Source organism: Saccopteryx leptura, chromosome 5, assembly GCF_036850995.1.
Source record: "Saccopteryx leptura isolate mSacLep1 chromosome 5, mSacLep1_pri_phased_curated, whole genome shotgun sequence".
NCBI lineage: Eukaryota > Metazoa > Chordata > Mammalia > Chiroptera > Emballonuridae > Saccopteryx > Saccopteryx leptura.
Window position 1 is genome coordinate 50,428,263 of NC_089507.1, and position 18,640 is coordinate 50,446,902.

General features: G+C 37.0%; 1 protein-coding gene across 1 annotated transcript in view; it reads right to left on the reverse strand.

Annotated features, from left to right (window-relative positions):
• TMPRSS11D (transmembrane serine protease 11D) overlaps positions 1 to 18,640 on the reverse strand; it is a 60,902-nt gene that overhangs the window by 6,756 nt on the left and 35,506 nt on the right. Inside the window, exons 6-7 of the mRNA XM_066384811.1 lie at positions 17,569 to 17,607; positions 14,466 to 14,643 (exon numbers count right to left, since the gene is read on the reverse strand). Of these exons, the coding sequence (XP_066240908.1) occupies positions 14,466 to 14,643; positions 17,569 to 17,607 (217 nt within the window). The remainder of the gene's footprint in view (positions 1 to 14,465; positions 14,644 to 17,568; positions 17,608 to 18,640) is intronic.

The following is an 18,640-nucleotide window of genomic DNA, read 5'->3' on the forward strand; positions in this document are numbered from 1 at the left end:
CGCCAGTTTAAAACACTGGGTTTGCCTGGTTAAGGCACATACAAGAAGCAACAATGTGTTAATGCTTCATGCTCCTCCCCTTGCCCCCTGCCCTTTTCTCTTTTTCTTTCTCTTCTCTCTAAAATCAATAAATAAAGTATTTTTTTTAAAAAAAAAAACATAGGGTATTATCCTTGTGATGTAGAAATCGGAACCTTTTAGTAAAACTCTCAAAAAATAAACCAAAGGTTAAAGATAGATAAATTTTATGAAATCAAAATTAAGTATTCTATAGAAAAATCTAGGTGGATGAGAAAATACTTGCAATGTTTACTATCTAAGGATTTTGTAGGAAATAGAGAAATCCATAAACCGATAATAAATATACAGAAAAACCATTAAGTAGGCAAAAGTATATTAATAGACAAATCATAGAAGGGGATGGCCAAAGAGCTAATAGATACGTGAAAAAGTACTCAAACTTACTAGTAAGCTGAAAAATGAAAATATAACAATAATGAACATCTACTGTATATTCACAATACATATAAGGTATTGTCAAAGTTTAAGAAGAGAATAATATTGTTTTGGTGAATAAGAGATGTTCAAACTCTTTTGCATTACTGGTAAAACCTTCTGGAAAGCATTCTAGTATACTTGGCAGACTGCATATGTACTCTGGGTACATATTTCAGAGAAATTTTTTTTTTTTTACAGCAGAGAGAGAGTCAAAGAGAGGGATAGATAGGGACAGACAGGAACAAAGAGAGATGAGAAGCATCAATCATTAGTTGTTTTGTTGTGACACCTTAGTTGTTCATTGATTGCTTTCTTATATGTGCCTTGACCACAGGCCTTCAGCAGACCGAGTAACCCCATGCTAGAGCCAGCGACCTTGGGTCCAAGCTGGTGAATTCTGCTCAAACCAGTTGAGCCCACGCTCAAGCTGGCGACCTCGGCGTCTCAAACCCAGGTCCTCCACATCCCAGTCCGATGCTCTATTTACTGCACCACTTCCTAATCAGGCTCAGAGAAATTCTTGAAGGCTTATAAAGAGGCACATATGAAGATGTGTGTACTTATTCTTTGTGGCAGTGGGAGTTCGAGGAACCTACTTGGAGAAAAGAATATAATGGAATCTATGGTGGACCTGATTAAATTCCCAGGGTTGAGCCAAAACAGTAAGTTATGATATAAGGCATTACACAAAAACCTACTTATATGAATTAAACGCATATACATACACATGCAAAAAAATACCCTATGGATTTTTTAGGTAATTGTATATCTAAAGACATATGTAAAATATTAATGTGAGGCCTACGGGGGCAGGCAGGGCAGTGGAAATAGGATTCACATATAAAAGGGCAAAATAAAAGAAAAGAAAATGAAAGAAAGATCTTGTACAGACTGCTGAAAATAAGGATCTGTGAATTATAGGGTTAACTCACAAGGCTTCTAAAGTTGGATGAAAACAAACTATAACCAAATAACAATTTAAAGGTTTTGTGGAATATATACATAGGTAGCAGAATTGACATAGAAAATAAAAATTATATATCCAGAAAATGCTTTTATAAGGCACAGTAGCATTGAAATTCATTTAATCAGCATTTTTGCAACAAAGATTGTAAGCGATATTTGTCATTTCTTCTTCCTTCCTTGCCTCCTTGCAAAAGAATAAGAGCACAGTTTGGGAACCAGTTAGGTTTGGATTTGAATCTTGGCAATGCCACATATTCAGTTTTATTTAGGGCAAGTTACTTACACTCTCTAATTCTCAGCTTATTTAATGCATAAAATATGAGAGATTATTCCCTCTCACAAAATTATAAGTATTAATTCAGGCAAGTAAGCTATTGTCAAGCACAGTGCTTGGCACAAGGTAAGTTCAATAAGCTATTACTAAGTGTCTGCTTTGTATGGTGAATAGTATAGCTCTCTGGAAATAAGAGTATAAATAATTATGGTCTTGTCCTTGAGCAGCTCTACCCACTATTGGCGGAGACTAATAGAGAAAATCATAAATGATAGGGGTTACTGTTAATGCTTAATAAGCAAATTTCTGTGGGAATAGGTATTAAAAGAAAGAGAACATCAGGGAAGACTTCATACAAGAGGTAACAATTCAATACTCCTTTCTATGAGGGCCTCATCACATCTATGTAGCTTGATGTAAGACTGATCATGCCCCAAACAAATCCTTACTGATGGGTTCTCAATGAAAATCAGTTTTACAGGGAGAGAGTACCAATACAAGGTTTATAGTTTGTCAGCTCTCAGGGTTCAGTCAAGGTAGTGAATAAAAGTATTTGGGCAGTAAAACTTCCCAAAATTTTCTAAGCCTTTAAACTCATGGATTCCCCAAATGGCCTGGTACTGGCATAAGAGACGTATAAATCAATGGTACATAACAGAGAGCCCAGAAATAAACCCAAACACTTATGGTCAATTAAATTTGACACAGGAGGAAAGAACATACAATGGAGTAAAAGACAGTCTAGTCTCTTCAATAAATGGTGTTGGGGAAATAGGACCAGTATATAAAAAAATGAAACTAGACCACCAAAATACACCATACACAAGAATAAACTCTAAATGAATTAAAGACTCAAATATAAGTTGCAAAACCATAAAAATCCTAGAAAAAAACATAGGCAGTAAAATCTCAGACATCTCTTGTAGAAATATTTTTGCCAATATATCTCCTTGGGCAAGAGAAACAAAAGAAAATAAACAAATGCAACTACAACAAACTAAAAAGCATTTGCACAGCAAAAGAAACTATCAACAAAAGGAAAAGGCAATCCATTAAATGGGAGAACATATTTGCCAATGACACATTTGATAAGAAGTTAATATCTGAAATATATAAAGAACTTATATAATTCAACACCACGAAGACAACTCAATTTAAAAATGGACAAATACTCTGAATAGACATTTCTCTAAAGAGGACATTCAGATGGTCAATAGACATAAAGAAGATTCTCAGTGTTGCAAATCATCAGAGGGATGCAAATTAAAATCACAGTGAGAGTGACATCAGAGAAATGGCGCCATGAGGGGTGCTCCCAATATCTCCCCCTGAAATTTCAACAAATTCAACAACTAGAGACAGAAAAACAATCTCAGGAGCATCTGAAATACACATACATCAAACAAAGGTACAATTGGGTGAAAAGGTAGCTGAATATATAATCTACTCTGAAGGAAATAAGATGGAGAACAAAGTATTCCACTTTCCTCACTGACCTGAGGAAGGGCTGCTTTCACTTGAAACTGAGAGGTAGGGTGGGCTAGGGATGAGGGAAGAAGCTGGCTAGGGCAGACAATCAAGCTGAGGAGAAAATGCACCAGCAGCTCAGCCTGAGATTGCAGACGTGGAGCTAGCGCCAGTGGCAGACCCTGGCAGAGGTGGGTGAGTGAGTCGCCTGAGGAGACTGGCACTAGAGTGGCTTTGGGCTTTGTTCACTCCCAGTTTGCAATCGTGGGTGGTGTGTGAGTGGCTCCACCTGGCGCCTCTGGCATAGGTGCATGTGTTCACAGATAGAGGGGCTGGGCCAGAGACTGTCAGCAGTGGACTTCTGCGTGGGCTATACCAGACTTTCTTTGTGATCCTGGCTCCCTGACCAACAGCACAGGAAGTGCACAAGGGCCGGGTTCTCTACACCTGGACCTGTCCAGGCGGGGTGCCTCCGCCAGCCGATACAGGTTACAAAGCACATTCCCACAGAGCAGACCTGCAGAAGTGGTAGGGGCTTGGTGCAAGCAGCTTGCTGTAGGCTACCAAACAGCACAAGGGAGAAGGGGAGAAGCCTGTGGAGATCAGACTCACGGAGCACTGAGGCAAACTAGATACACCCAGGTTCCCTTAGAAAGGAGCCTGACCAGAAAGAAGTCACTCACAGCCCTGTCTGCTTATGCTGGTGGCTCTGGTAGACAAAACCTTACCCAGAGCTGTGCTTGGAGCAGACCTAGAGGAGGGACTTGGCAGCTTTTGGGGCCTCTTGCTCTGCAGGCAGTGGCTGGGGCATCTTCCCTCCAGCTGATACAGGTTACAGAAAGACACCTGAAAAGCAATTGGCTCCCAGCCCTGCCTGCATACACTGGCAGCTCTGGCTGTCAAAGCCTTACCCAGAACTGTGCATTGAGCAGGGCTGGAGGGGGGACTTGGCAGCTCTTAGAGCCTCTTGTTTTCCAAGCAGTGCCTAGGGCAACTTCACAGCTGGATCCCCAGGATGCTGACTCAGGAAGGAGAGGTGGGGAGAGGCACCAGGAAAACTTGATCTTTCATTGTCAGAGTCTGCAAACGCTAAGAAGCCCTGCCTACCAACAGGACTGAGATCTGGCTTATGTCATCACAATAGAGACATATCAACTGCAAATCTCTACTCAAGAGTGCCACAGGGGCAAAACCTAGGGTACAGCGCCACTGTCCAAAAAGAAAAAGAAAAAAAAAAAAAGAAGATAACCTCTCAAAAAACAGGAAAAAAACACATTTTTTTATAACTGTTTTCCATATTTTTCTTGTATTTTTATCTTTTTTTCTCCACTTTGGGAGAAAAACCTTACATTCCAAAAACCTTAACTCTTTTTTTTCTCTTCTTGTTTCTTCTTTTCTCTTTTACTTTTTCTCTCATTCACAAACAAATTATTTTATTTTTGATTCAATTTTATCCCTTGTGGCATTTTGTGTGTTTTTACTTTGTTGTTTTTTTTTTATCTCTTTGTCATTTCCCTCCAACTCAGGCTCTCCATTCTATGTAGTTTTGTTCCATTTAGCACACTAGAATTTTCACTTTTTTCACTGTATTTTTTTCAATTTTTATCATCTCTTATTAGTGTTATTAACAATACCACTCTGAAATGCCATTAAGGAAAAAGAAATCAAATATCATGGATACAAAAGACAGAGATGTAGCTCAGATAGATGAGAAAAAAATCTATAGAAAAAATTTCAATTGCTTGGGAATCTTGGAGTTAAATGACAGAAAATTTAAAATTGAAGTCCTAAAAATATTCAGGGAAATACAAGAAAGCACAGAAAGGCAATTTAGGGAGCTCAAAAAACAATTCAATGAAGAGAAAGAACACATCACCAAGGAAACTGAAACTATGAAAATGAATCAAACAGAGATGAAAAACTTAATTCATGACTGAAAAATGAGGTAACAAGCCTAGCTAATAGAACAGGCCAGATAAAGGAGAGAATTAGTGACATAGAGGACAGGCAACTAGAGACACTACAGAGAGAAGAGGAGAGAGACTCACAAATTAAGAAAAATGAGAAAGCCCTACAGGAATTGTCTGATTCCATCAGAAAGAGCAACATAAGAATAATGAGTATATCAGAAGGAGAAGAGAGAGAAAATGGAATGGAGAACATATTCAAACAAATAATAGATGAGAATTTCCTTAGCTTGTAGAAAGAATTAGAGCCTCAAATTCAAGAAGCAAACAGAATACCGAGTTACCTTAACTCTAACAAACCTACTCCAAGGCACATTATAATGAAATGATCACAAACCAATGACAAAGAAAAAATTCTCAAGGCAGCCAGGGAAAAGAAGAATACAACATATAAAGGAAGCCCCATTAGATTATCATCAGGTTTCTCAGTGGAAACTCTACAAGTTAGACCCCAATATTTAAAGTTCTGAAAGAGAGGCCTATTAGATTATCATCATATTTTTCAGCAGAAACTCTACAAGCTAGAAGAGAGTGGACCCCAATATTTAAAGCCCTGAAAGAGAGGAACTTTCAGCCAAGAATACTATACCCATCAAAGCTATCCTTCATATATGAAGGAGAAATGAAAACATTCACAGGTACAGAAAAGATGAGGAAATTTATCACCAGAAAACCCTCACTTCAGGAAATACTAAAGGGGGTTTACCAACCAGATACAAAGAACAAAACAAAACAAAACTACAAGTAAATGCTACATTAAGATCACAATAAAAACAGGATTAATCTGTGACAACAAAAACAAACAAGAGGAGAGGACAAAGATTAACAGTAGCAAAGGAGGATGGAGTGCAGAAGCACTCATGAGATAATGTACTACAACATGATATGTATCCTTTCTATTACTTAATGGTAGCCACCCCTAAAAAAATCACCACAGAAACACATGGCTTAAAAAAGAAGTAACAGAGGAAAGAAGTATGAAATACAACCAAACAAAAACAAATGATAGAAAAACAAAAGAGAAGAACCAAACAAGATACAAAGCTATCAGAAAGCAATATATAAAATGGCAATAGAAAACCCTCAAGTGTCAATAATTACACTAAATATAAATGGATTGAATTCACCAATAAAAAGACACAGAGTAGCAGAATGGATTTAAAAAGATAATTTAACTGTATGCTGCCTTCAAGAAACACATCTAAGCTACAAGGATAAAAACAAATTCAAAGTGAAAGATTGGAAAACGATTCTCTGAACAAATAACATCCAAAGAAAAGCAGGTGTAGCAATACTTATATCTAACAATGCTGACTACAAGACAGCAAAGGTACTCAGGGACAAAGATGGTCATTTTATAATTATAAAAAGGATATGGAATCAAGAAGACATAACACTTCTTAATATATATGCACCAAACCAAGGAGCACCAAAATATATGACTCTACTGACTGACCTAAAAATAAAAACCGACAAAAATACAATCATACTTGGAGACCTCAATACACCGCTGATGGGTCTAGATGGTATATCCAAACAGAAAATTAATAAAGAAATATCGGCCTTAAACGAAACACTAGAAAAATTGGATTTGATAAACATCTAAAGGACATTTCATCCCAAAGCGCCAGAGTATACATTTTTCTCCAGTGTACATGGAACATTCTCAAGAATTGACCGTATGTTGGGCCACAAAAATAACATCAACGAATTCAGAAAGATTGAAATTATACCAAGCATATCCTCTGACCCTAAGCTTTGAAACTAGAATTCAATTACAAAACAAACCCACAAAAATGTGGAAATTAAACAACATGCTTTTAAAAAATGAATGGGTCAAAGAAGAAATAAAAGCAGAGATCAAAAGATACATACAGACAAACGAAAATGACAGTATGAAATATCAGAATCTCTGGGATGCAGCACAAGCAGTAATAACAGGGAAGTTCATATCACTACAGGCATATATGAACAAACAAGAGAGAACCCAAGTAAACAATTTAACTTCACATCTTAAGGAACTAGAAAAAGAAGAACAAAGGCAACCCAAAACCAGCAGAAGAAAAGACATAATAAAAATCAGAGCAGAAATAAATAATGAAATAGAGAACAGAAAAACTATAGAAAAAATCAATTAAACAAGGAGCTGGTTCTTTAAAAAGATTAACAATATTGACAAACCCTTGGCAAAACTCACTAAGAAAAAAAGAGAAAGGACTCATATAAACAGAATCCAAAATGAAAGAAGAGAAATCACCACAGATATCATAGATATACAAAGAATTATTGTAGAATACTATGAAAAACTATATGTCACCAAATTTAACAATCTAGAAGAAATAGATATACTCCTAGAAAAATACAATCTTCCGAGACTGAGTCATGAAGAAGTAGAAAGCCTAAACAGACCCATAAGCAGGGAAGAAATAGAAACAACTATCAAAAACCTCCCCAAAAATAAAAGTCAATGGCCAAACGGCTATATTAGTGAATTCTATTAAACATTCAAAAAAGACTTGGTTCCTATTCTACTCAAAGTCTTCCAAAAAATTGAAGAAGAAGCAATACTTCCAAACACATTTTATGAGGTCAACATATCCCTCATACCAAAACCTGGCAAGGACAACAAAAAGAAAGAAAACTACAGACCAATATCTCTAATGAATACAGATGGTAAAATACTAAACAAAATACTAGCAAATTGAATACAAGAAATTAAAAAAATAATACATCAGGATCAAGTGGGATTCATCCCAGAATCACAAGGATGGTTCAACATACGTAAAACTGTTAACATAATACACCATATCAACAAAACAAAAAACAAAAACCATATGATCCTATCAATAGATGCAGAAAAGGCATTTGATAAAATACAAAACCATTTTATGTTTAAACCACTCAACAAAATGGGTATAGAAGGAAAATATCTCAACATAATAAAGGCCATTTATGAGAAACCATCAGCTAACATCATATTAAATGGCATAAAACTGAGGACTTTTCCTCTAAAATCAGGAACAAGACAAGGTTGTCCACTCTCTCCACTCTTACTCTACATAGTGCTGGAAGTTCTAGCCAGAGAAATCAGACAAGAGAACGAAATAAAATGCATTCATATTGGGAAAGAAGAAGTAAAGGTTTCACTTTTTGCAGATAATATGATCCTATACATCGAAAACCCCAAAGACTCCACAAAAAAACTATTAGAAACAATAAACCAATACAGTAAGGTCGCAGGATACAAAATTAATATACAAAAATCTATTGCCTTCCTATATGCAAACAATGAAACATCAGAAAATGAACTAAAAAATAATCCCCTTTATGGTTGCAACAATAACAAAAATACCTAGGAATACTCTGTGTATCTCACTAAATTATTAATTCCAAGAGACAGACAGATCAATATCCTTATCTTTGTATCACCAATTGTACCAAATGACATTATTCAAAATAAGCTCTGAAACACTAAGTTTATTTATTTTTATTTTAACACTTTTATTCCTTTAGTTGAGCAGCCTCTACACACAAAGAAGATGGTTTAAGACTTTTAAGTGGGAAGGAATTTAGTCTTAAGAGGTTTTATGAGCCTGCTATATGTTTTCTGAAAATAATTTAATGGAGCCTTCTAAGACCCCTGATGGCTGTGAGCAGATGAAAAAGGGAAAAGCCTTTCTCCCCAGTGTTGTGTTTTTTATCTACAGAAGTCCATTAAGAGGTTTAATGAACAATTAAACAAATAATTAATCTTGGACAATTATTAAAGATACCATAGCATTCTCATTTGTAAAAGAAACATTTTGTTTTAGAGCATTCATTAGGACAGAGGAATATTGCTATGTAGTGACTAAACTGTATTCTTACAAAGATAAATAATAAAAAATATTTTCTAATAAAAAAAATACCTAGGAATAAACATAACAAAGAATGTAAAGGGCCTAAATAATGAAAACGACAAAGCATTGTTAAGGGAAATAGAAAAAGATACAATGAAATGGAAAAGTATCTCTTGTTCTTGGATAGGAATAATAAATATAGTCAAAATGACTATGTTACCTAAAGCAATATACAAATTTAATGCAATTCCCATCAAAATTCCAATGTCATTTTTTAAAGAAATGGAACAAAATATCATCAGGTTTATTTGGAACTATAAAAAACCTGGAATAGCCAAAGTAATCCTAAGGAAAAAGAACAAAGCTGGGGGCATTACAATACCTGACTTCAAATAATATTATAGAGCCACAATAATCAAAACAGCATGGTATTGGCAAAAAACAGACACTCAGACCAATGGAATAGAATTGAGAGCCCGGAAATAAAACCTCATATATATGGTCAAATAATCTTCAATAAAGGGGCCAACAACACACAATGGAGAAAAGAAAGCCTCTTCAATAAATGGTGCTGGAACATTGATACATAAGAAAACATGCAGCCCCATGTTCATTGCAGCATTGTTCACAGTGGCCAAGACATGGAAACAACCCAAAAGCCCTTCAATAGAAGACTGGATAAAGAAGATGTGGCACATATACACTATGCAATACTACCCAGCCATAAGCAATGATGACATCAGATCATTTACAACAAAATGGTTGGATCTTGATAACATTATACGAGTGAAATAAGTAAATCAGAAAAAACCAAGAACTGCCTGATTCCATACATAGGTGGGACATAAAAACGAGACTAAGAGACATGGACAAGAGTGCGGTGGTTACGGGGGGGGGGGGGGGGGGGGGTGGGGGGAGGTGAGGAGAGGGAGGGAGAGGGGAAGGGGAGGGGGAGGAGCACAAAGAAACTAGATAGAAGGTGACAGAGGACAATCTGACTTTGGGTGATGGGTATGCAACATAATTGAATGACAAGATAACCTGGACATGTTTTCTTTGAACATATGTACCCTGATTTATTGATGTCACCCCATTAAAATTAATAAAAATTTATAAAAAAAATAAATGGTGCTGGGAAAACTGGAAAGCCACATGCAAAAGAATGAAACTCAACTACAGTTTGTTCCTTTGTACTAAAATTAATTTGAAATGGATCAAAGACCTAAATATAAGACCTGAAACAATAAATTACATAGAAGAAAACAGGTACTAAACTCGTGGACCTTGGTCATAAAGAGCACTTTATGAATTTGACTCCAAAGGCAAGGGAAGTGAAGGCAAAGATAAATGAATGGGACCACATCAGACTAAGAAGTTTTTGCACAGCAAGAGAAACTGACAACAAAACAAATAGCTAACTAAGTGGGAGATATTTTCAAACAACAGCACAGATAAGGGCCTAATATCCAAAATATACAAAGAACTCAGAAAACTCAACAACAAACAAGCAAAGAATCCAATAAAAAATGGGAAGAGGACATGAACAGATACTTCTCCCAGGAAGAAATACAAATGGCCAACAGATATATGAAAAGATTCTCATCTTCACTAGCTATTAGAGAAATGCAAATCAAAACTACAGTGAGATATCACCGCCCACCTGTTAGATTAGCTATTATTAATAAGACAGGTAATAACAAGTGTTGGAGAGACTGTGGAGAAAAAGGGACCCTCATCCATTGTTGTTGGGAATGTAAAGTAGTAAACCATTAAGGAAGAAAGTAAGGCGGTTCCTGAAAAAATTAAAAATAGAACTACCATATGACCCAGCAATCCTTCTACTGGGTATATACCCCCCAAACTAAAAAACACTGGTATGTAAAGACACATACAACCCCATGTTCATGGCAGCATTTTTATTTTTTATTATTTTTATTTTTTTATTTTTTTCATTTTTCTGAAGCTGGAAACAGGGAGAGACAGTCAGACAGACTCCCGCATGCGCCCGACCGGGATCCACCCGGCACGCCCACCAGGGGCAATGCTCTGCCCACCAGGGGGCGATGCTCTGCCCATCCTGGGCGTCACCATGTTGCGACCAGAGCCACTCTAGCGCCTGAGGCAGGGGCCACAGAGCCAACCCCAGCGCCCAGGCCATCTTTGCTCCAATGGAGCCTTGGCTGCGGGAGGGGAAGAGAGAGACAGAGAGGAAGGCGCGGCGGAGGGGTGGAGAAGCAAATGGGCGCTTCTCCTGTGTGCCCTGGCCGGGAATTGAACCCGGGTCCTCCGCACGCTAGGCCGACGCTCTACCGCTGAGCCAACCGGCCAGGGCCATGGCAGCATTTTTAACGGTTGCCAAGACATGGAAACAACTAAAAAGCCCTTCAGTAGATGATTGGATAAAGAAGATGTGGTACATATATACTATGGAATACTACTCAGCCATAAGAATTGATGACATCCAATCATTTACAACAACATGGATGAACCTTGATAACATTATACTGAGTGAAGTAAGTAAATCAGAAAAAACTAAGAACTATATAATTCCATACATATGTGGGATACAAAAATGAGACTCAGGAACATGGACAAGAATGTGGTGGTTACCAGGGGGAGGGGAAGGGACAGTGAGGGGGTGGGGAAGGGGAGGGGAACAAAGAAAACCAGATAGAAGGTGATGGAAGACAATTTGACTTTGGGTGATGGGTATACAACATAATCAATTATCAAAATAAACTGAAGATGTTTTCTCCGAATCTATGTACCCTTATTAATCAATGTCACCTCATTAAAATTAATAATAATAAAAAGATCACAATGAGATATCATGTTACATCTGTCAGAATGGCTATTGTCAGTAAATCAGTAAACAATAAGTGTTGGTGAGGATGTAGAGAAAAGGGAGCCCTCATGCACTGTTGGTAGGAATGCAGGTTGGTACAGCCACGATGGGAAGCATTACGGAATTTCCTCGAAGAATTAAAAATGGAACTGCCTTTTGACCAAGCAATGACACTTCCGGGAATATATCCAAAGAAACCAGAAACACTAATTTGAAAGGATATATGCACTCTAATGTTCATTGCAGCATTATTTATAACAGCCAAAATTTGGAAACAGCCCAAGTGTCCTCAGAAGATGAGTGGATAAAAAAAAAACTGTGGTACATTTACACAATGGAATCCTACTTGGCCATAAAATAAAGAAGGAAATGTTATCTTTGCAACAGCATGGGAAAACCTGGAAAGCATTATGCTAAGTGAAATAAGCCAGTTAGAGAAAGACAAATACCATGTGATCTCACTTATATATGGACTCTAATGAAAAAAATAATTTAACAAAATAGTAACAGAAGCATAGATACATAGACAGCTGTCAGAGGGGAGGGAGATTAGAGGGGCTGTGTAAAAAAAAGGTGAAAAGATTAAGCAAGAAAACCCCACAAACAACCTGTGTGTGTGTGTGACACATAGACATGGACAATAGTACGGTGATAGCCATAGAGAAAGGGGGTAGGGGAAGGCGGAAGTGGGAAAGGGGGGATAAATGGGGACAGAAAAAGACTGAACTACTTTGGGTAATGAATGCATAATGTAGCATGCAGATTATGTGTGGTTTTATTAACCAATGTCACCCCAACATATACAATAAACAATTTTAAAAATAAAATCATGGATTCCTTTGTTTATTTTTGGTGATATTTATAACTGTGGCTTTCCTTAGGGTAATACCCTTCACGTGGCTTTGGCAATTGGATCTGAATAGGGTTTAGAATCCAATACTATTTCTATTGCAGTCTTGGTTACTCTAAGTGTTTTAGCTAAATCCAGGTATTTGCATTTCTGGTTCCTAAACTTAGGGGTAATTGAAATCAATTAGTTCCATTCCCATTCTTCGACCTTACAGGCAGCAATAAAGATCGAAATGGTTTTGTTAATTTTGTTACTTGTATTTTCTGGGACACAGAAATAAACATGTTAATCTAAATCAGATATTTGATTACTCCTGATACCAGAAATTTCTGCTGTCAGAAATTTCAAATTTTATCACTGTGTAAAAAATATATTGACTTATAACACAGCCATAAGGAAAATTCAGAAAAGTTTGAGGTTTCATAAAACAGTTGTTCAGAATCTAGTCTTTTTTGTACTAGTCTTGTTAAACTTTACTCTCTCTTAATTTAACAAACACTTTTGTAACAAGAGTTGTAGTATGATGTAGTACCCTCAAGTCTGCAAAGAACTTCTTAGAAATAGTAAAGATTTTACAGTAATCCAACAAGAAGAAATGGAAGTTTGGAAGGAATATTAACATTTTAAATAGAATAATCAGATTGAGCAAATGTGCTTAAGTGGAAAAATGTATTCAGAGTCCAGGGGCAGAGACTAATGCAATCTGGTTGGAGCTCAAAGTTCATGCTTTGAGAAATAAGTCTGAATTGCTTTAAGTGGAGTGCTTTGAGAGTGTGGTAAGGAGGATGGATTTGAGACAGGGTTCATTAAAAAGTTTGAAAAGAGAACAGATATGATCAGAGACATGAGTTCAGATGAATATCATTTTTCTTAGTGAACATTTTGAGTTTAAGTTCCTCTACAATGTTTGTGTCTAGGATACCCTACTGGATTTTAGTTACACTAAAGTCTAAAGATCTTCTGTATGAGCAGTAAGACTTTTTCTTTATGCCAATAGAATAAGTTTATGTATCCTACTATCTACTGGCAGTTTGTTACTCTAATCATGTTAGCAATAATCTTTATTCACACCAATGGAGAATTCTCTGTAAGTTGTTTAAATTTGTTTTATTTATGTTACTTCCTTTAATTGGTCATTGTTTTTGTGTATGTCCACTTCCAACATTAGAATCTAGGCTCTCCTGAAGTAGGGGCAGTGTTTGTTTAATTAGCTTCTGTGATAGATAACACTGTGCTCATAGTGGACATTCAATTTTTTGAAAGAATAAATTAATGGCATAGGGCAGTTTGAGATTAGCCATCAGTGTGTCAATTAGTTTATATGATATAATGTGAAAATTCATTGTGCTAACATTTAACATGTTTGTATTAGTGTATTTAATCTTACCAATAATGCTAAGACATAGATAACAAAATGTCCTTATTTGCCCCTAACTTAAAAAAATAATAAAAAAGAAGCTTGTGGAAATAAATTTCCCAACTTTTGTAGCTTAGATTTAAATTACACATTCTGAAAGATAAATGTTTGTAATTTACCATGAATATATACTATACCTGACATAAAGAAATAGGAATAAATTAGCAAGCTGAAGGTGAAAAAATATTTTTGCTATCATGAATAGAAAGAAAATACTCATTTTTTTTGCATGGAATTATTTCTGACTCAGTCTAATTATAATCAGCCCTGGGGGTACGAGTGGGGTCCTCATGTGTATGTCTCTCCTAGTTGTTCTGGATGGATAGGCAGCTGTGGTCTCACTTTCTGAAGCAATGAGCTGCTGTCAGGATCCATGAGTTACTGATCAGGGCGCCTCCACAGTGGTGAACACCTTCCAATTGTAGACTGACTTGCCATGGCCAGTCTCCTTCCTGAGCCGTAATACCTCCCACGATTCTATCTTCAGACAATGTCATTAGATCCGGACCGGCCCCACATTCTAAAGAGAAAAGGGGGTTAATGTGCTGAGAATATCATAATTCATTTACTTTTGGGAAATGTTGCAAGAGTCTCTCCATCATTTGTGGCTTTTACGTATTCTGTCCTTTATGTATTCTTTCCCAGGACATGCTAAGCCTTTCTAAAAGCATGATCAGTATGTTATACTTTTCGGGTACTTACATGACTACTATTGTTGCCTATAAACTGAATTTTAGAGAATGTTTCTAAACTTGATTGGCATGTGGTTTCAAATTCTGGAACAGTTTCAGAATCTGGAATTCCTTATGAGTTGGGGGTTAAGATGGGACAGAGTTGACTATATCAGCTCAGGCCACAGGTTCACTAGGTAATTTCCATCTTCTCTATAGCCTCGCTACTCAGAGTGTGGTCTGTAACCAGCACTCTGGGCATTCCTGGGAGCTATAAAAAACGTTGACGCTGTATGGAAACAACCTAAATGTCTGTCAGTGGGTGAATGGATCAAGAAAATAACACACACACACGCAACATAGTATTTAGCCTTAAAAAGAAGGAAATTCTCTCATTAGCAACAACTTTGATGAACCTTGAACATATTGTTTTAAGTGCAGTAAGCCAGGCAAAAACAATGACTCACATGTGGAATCTTAAAAAATAAAGTCAAACTCTGAGAAAGAGAGTAGGAAGTAGTTGTCAGGGGCTGGAGGGTGGTACAAATAAGGCAAGTTGGTAAAAAGGTACAAGCTTTCAGCTATAAGGTGAATATGGTCTGAGGATCTAATGTATAACATGGTGACTATAGTTGATAACATTGTATTGCATAATTGAAATTTTCTAAAAGAGTAGATCTTAAATGTTCTTACACACAAAAAAAAATGAGAGGAAGGGTAAATATATGAGATGATGGATGTGTTAATTGACGAGATAGGGGAATCTTTTCACTTCTGTGTGTGTGTGTGTGCATGGCATTGTATACCTTACATTTCATCTTATAATGTTTTTTTTTGTCAATTATACCTCAAAGCTGAAAGAAAAATATTGGCTCTCTGACCCACACTACGGAACAAATCAGAAACTACATTTCCCCTCACTTTATTGAGGAATAATTGATAAGTATAATTGTATATGTTTAAAGGGTACAATGTGATGAGTTGATATATATACATTGTTGAATGATGACCAAAATCAAGATAATCAACATAGCCATCACTTCACATAGTTAACATTTGTGTGTATGTGGGTGTGTATGTGCATGTGTGTGGTGAGAATGCTTAAAATCTACTCTCAGAAACCTTTAGATCCACAGCATTATCTTGAGAGTGACAGGATATTAAGCGTTCTTGACACACACACACACACACACACACACACACACGGTTATTTAAACATCTTTAGCAGAAACTAATACAAAATAATATTGACTATAAACTGTAATAAAAAATTAAGCTAAAAAAATGAGTTGAAAATAAATAAACAACATTTTAGGAGAGCCCATGACACTCCAATGGTCAAAGCAGAAATGGGCAGAGAGGGGATGATCGCTGTTCCCCTTAACTCCCATTCCCACCATTTATTTCCTCTTGTTTAGTCTATTACTAAGAAATTAGAGGTAAATTATCAACAACATTTTCTATTGTTGGACTGACTCCAAAGTCGTGACACTGCTTCAATATAACAACCATCCAAAGGCATTGTTTTTCTTTTTTTTTTCTTTTTTTCTTTTTTTTTTTTTTGTATTTTTCTGAAGCTGGAAACGGGGAGAGACAGTCAGACAGACTCCCGCATGCACCCGACCGGGATCCACCCGGCACACCCACCAGGGGGTGACGCTCTGCCCACCAAGGGGCGATGCTCTGCCCTTCCCGGGCGTCGCTCTACCGCGACCAGAGCCACTCTAGCGCCTGGGGCAGAGGCCAAGGAGCCATCCCCAGCGCCCGGGCCATCTTTGCTCCAATGGAGCCTTGGCTGCGGGAGGGGAAGAGAGAGACAGAGAGGAAGGAGGGAGGGGGGGTTGAGAAGCAAATGGGCGCGTCTCCTATGTGCCCTGGCCGGGAATCGAACCCGGGTCCCCCGCACGCCAGGCCGACGCTCTACAGCTGAGCCAACCGGCCAGAGCCGGCATTGTTTTTCTTAACAGACTTCCCAGACAGAGAAGGCCCAGACCTCCATTAAGAATATACATGGAAAATAAGTTCTTTTGCTGCATCCTCCAGCAAGATCCTCTAGTAATTTACTTAAGCACATTTTCATTAAAAAGAAGCATGGATTAAATATATAATGAAGTTGAAAAACATTCACAGAGGTAGCATTATCTTGTAATATCACTTAAGTATCTGAAATAGGCCAGCTATCTAGGTACATTAAACTTCTTTATAACTACCTTTTATCCGCAGAGAAGTAAACTGCTGTTTTCTACTGATTATAGTTCTGTCCTAGCCTGAGAGTATATGGAATGATATTGGAAAGCAGTGACTGTTTTTTAAGGTTCTTGACATAAAACTGACAACACTTTTTATAATTTTTAAAAATTATTATTTATAATAAATATAAATCCACAACAAAGCAAACTATTCTGGTGGTTAGGAGAAGCCATGTAAATGATGTCAGCAAATATAATTTATAAGTCTACAGAAATGCCACCATAAAACCAGGGCAGGAAAAGCTTCCCAAAGCTGCCAAGAAATTTTCATGAGATTACACTTCACACAGGTTGGGTGGAATGCCATTGCTACCTCTTCTTTCCTCTAAAAGAAGGGGAAACCCTGAATATCATTTCCTGGGCAATAGGATCAACAATGTCTTATCTCAACAACAACCCATATGAGTGAAGTAAATATAAAGATATCACTTCAATAGACACTGCCTTGGCAAAAGGCACAAATGACTTGACCATTTACTACTTATATTCTGGTAAACATATTTATAAAATAATTTTAAAACTTACCTTGAGTAAAAATATTTACTGTATCCTGGTCAGTAATTTCTGGTGTCAAAAAAAAAAAAAAGAGTGAAAGTAAGATGAATACATTAAGGACTGTATATCATTTTATTTTAATTTCTTGAAGTATAGCCCTCAGGCAACCATAATCAGAAACACTCAGAGGGCTGCTGAATACAGTTTCCTAAGCTCCTCATTTAGTAATGAAACCACTTCCACTAGTAGTTAGACATCTGAAATGGTCATTTAACTCTTTATTTCTTTTCACTTTCACATCTTACTGGTTTCCAGATTTTGTACCTTCTAGCCTCTAATTCTTCTTTGTATTATTAGCCCCATCCTCTCCATCCTTTTTGCCACTACTTCTGTTCTTGCTTTTATCATCTTACAAAGACCATCAAACTGCCTCCACTTGGCACCTTTCCATGCATCCACTTCTACTTTACTAGACTGACTTTTCTAAAAATATGTCAGATCATATATTTCTCTGCTTAAATTATTTAATGAGAAATAAGCTTCTTATTTCCGATAAGATACATCTAAACTTCTTAGGTTATCATACTCTCTAAAATTAATTTATGCAAATTTATTGGCTGCCAGAAGTTTCACAGGGTTTGGGTATAACATCTGCTTTGTAAGTGTTAGAGGAGCTAAAAAAAAATCCTTCTGGAGGCAGGAGATAAAAAGAGCTGACCACTACTTTTCCTCCTTTGAACAAGAGAGACTTGACTTCAAATCCTGACTCTCCTACCTGATGATTCTGTGACCCTGGGCCAATATCTAGCTTTTCTGAGTGAAAACAAGAAAAGTATCTATAAGACATGGTTATTGTGAGGATTAAACAATTGTAATGTATGAGTGTCAGCCAGTCAGCAAAGACACAACCAGCTATGGAATGGAGGAGTGTCTTGGAGGTCCTTGTGCTAATCATTAACTATTTAGCTGCTGACAGAGGAGCTGGGAATCTACGGTAGGGGTGGGAGGATTTGGAGTGCCTGGGGAGAAAACTTTGTGACCCTGGGGCAGTCATTGTTCACCAAAAGATTTCAACTTGCTTTCTTTTCTGTTGGTAACTAAT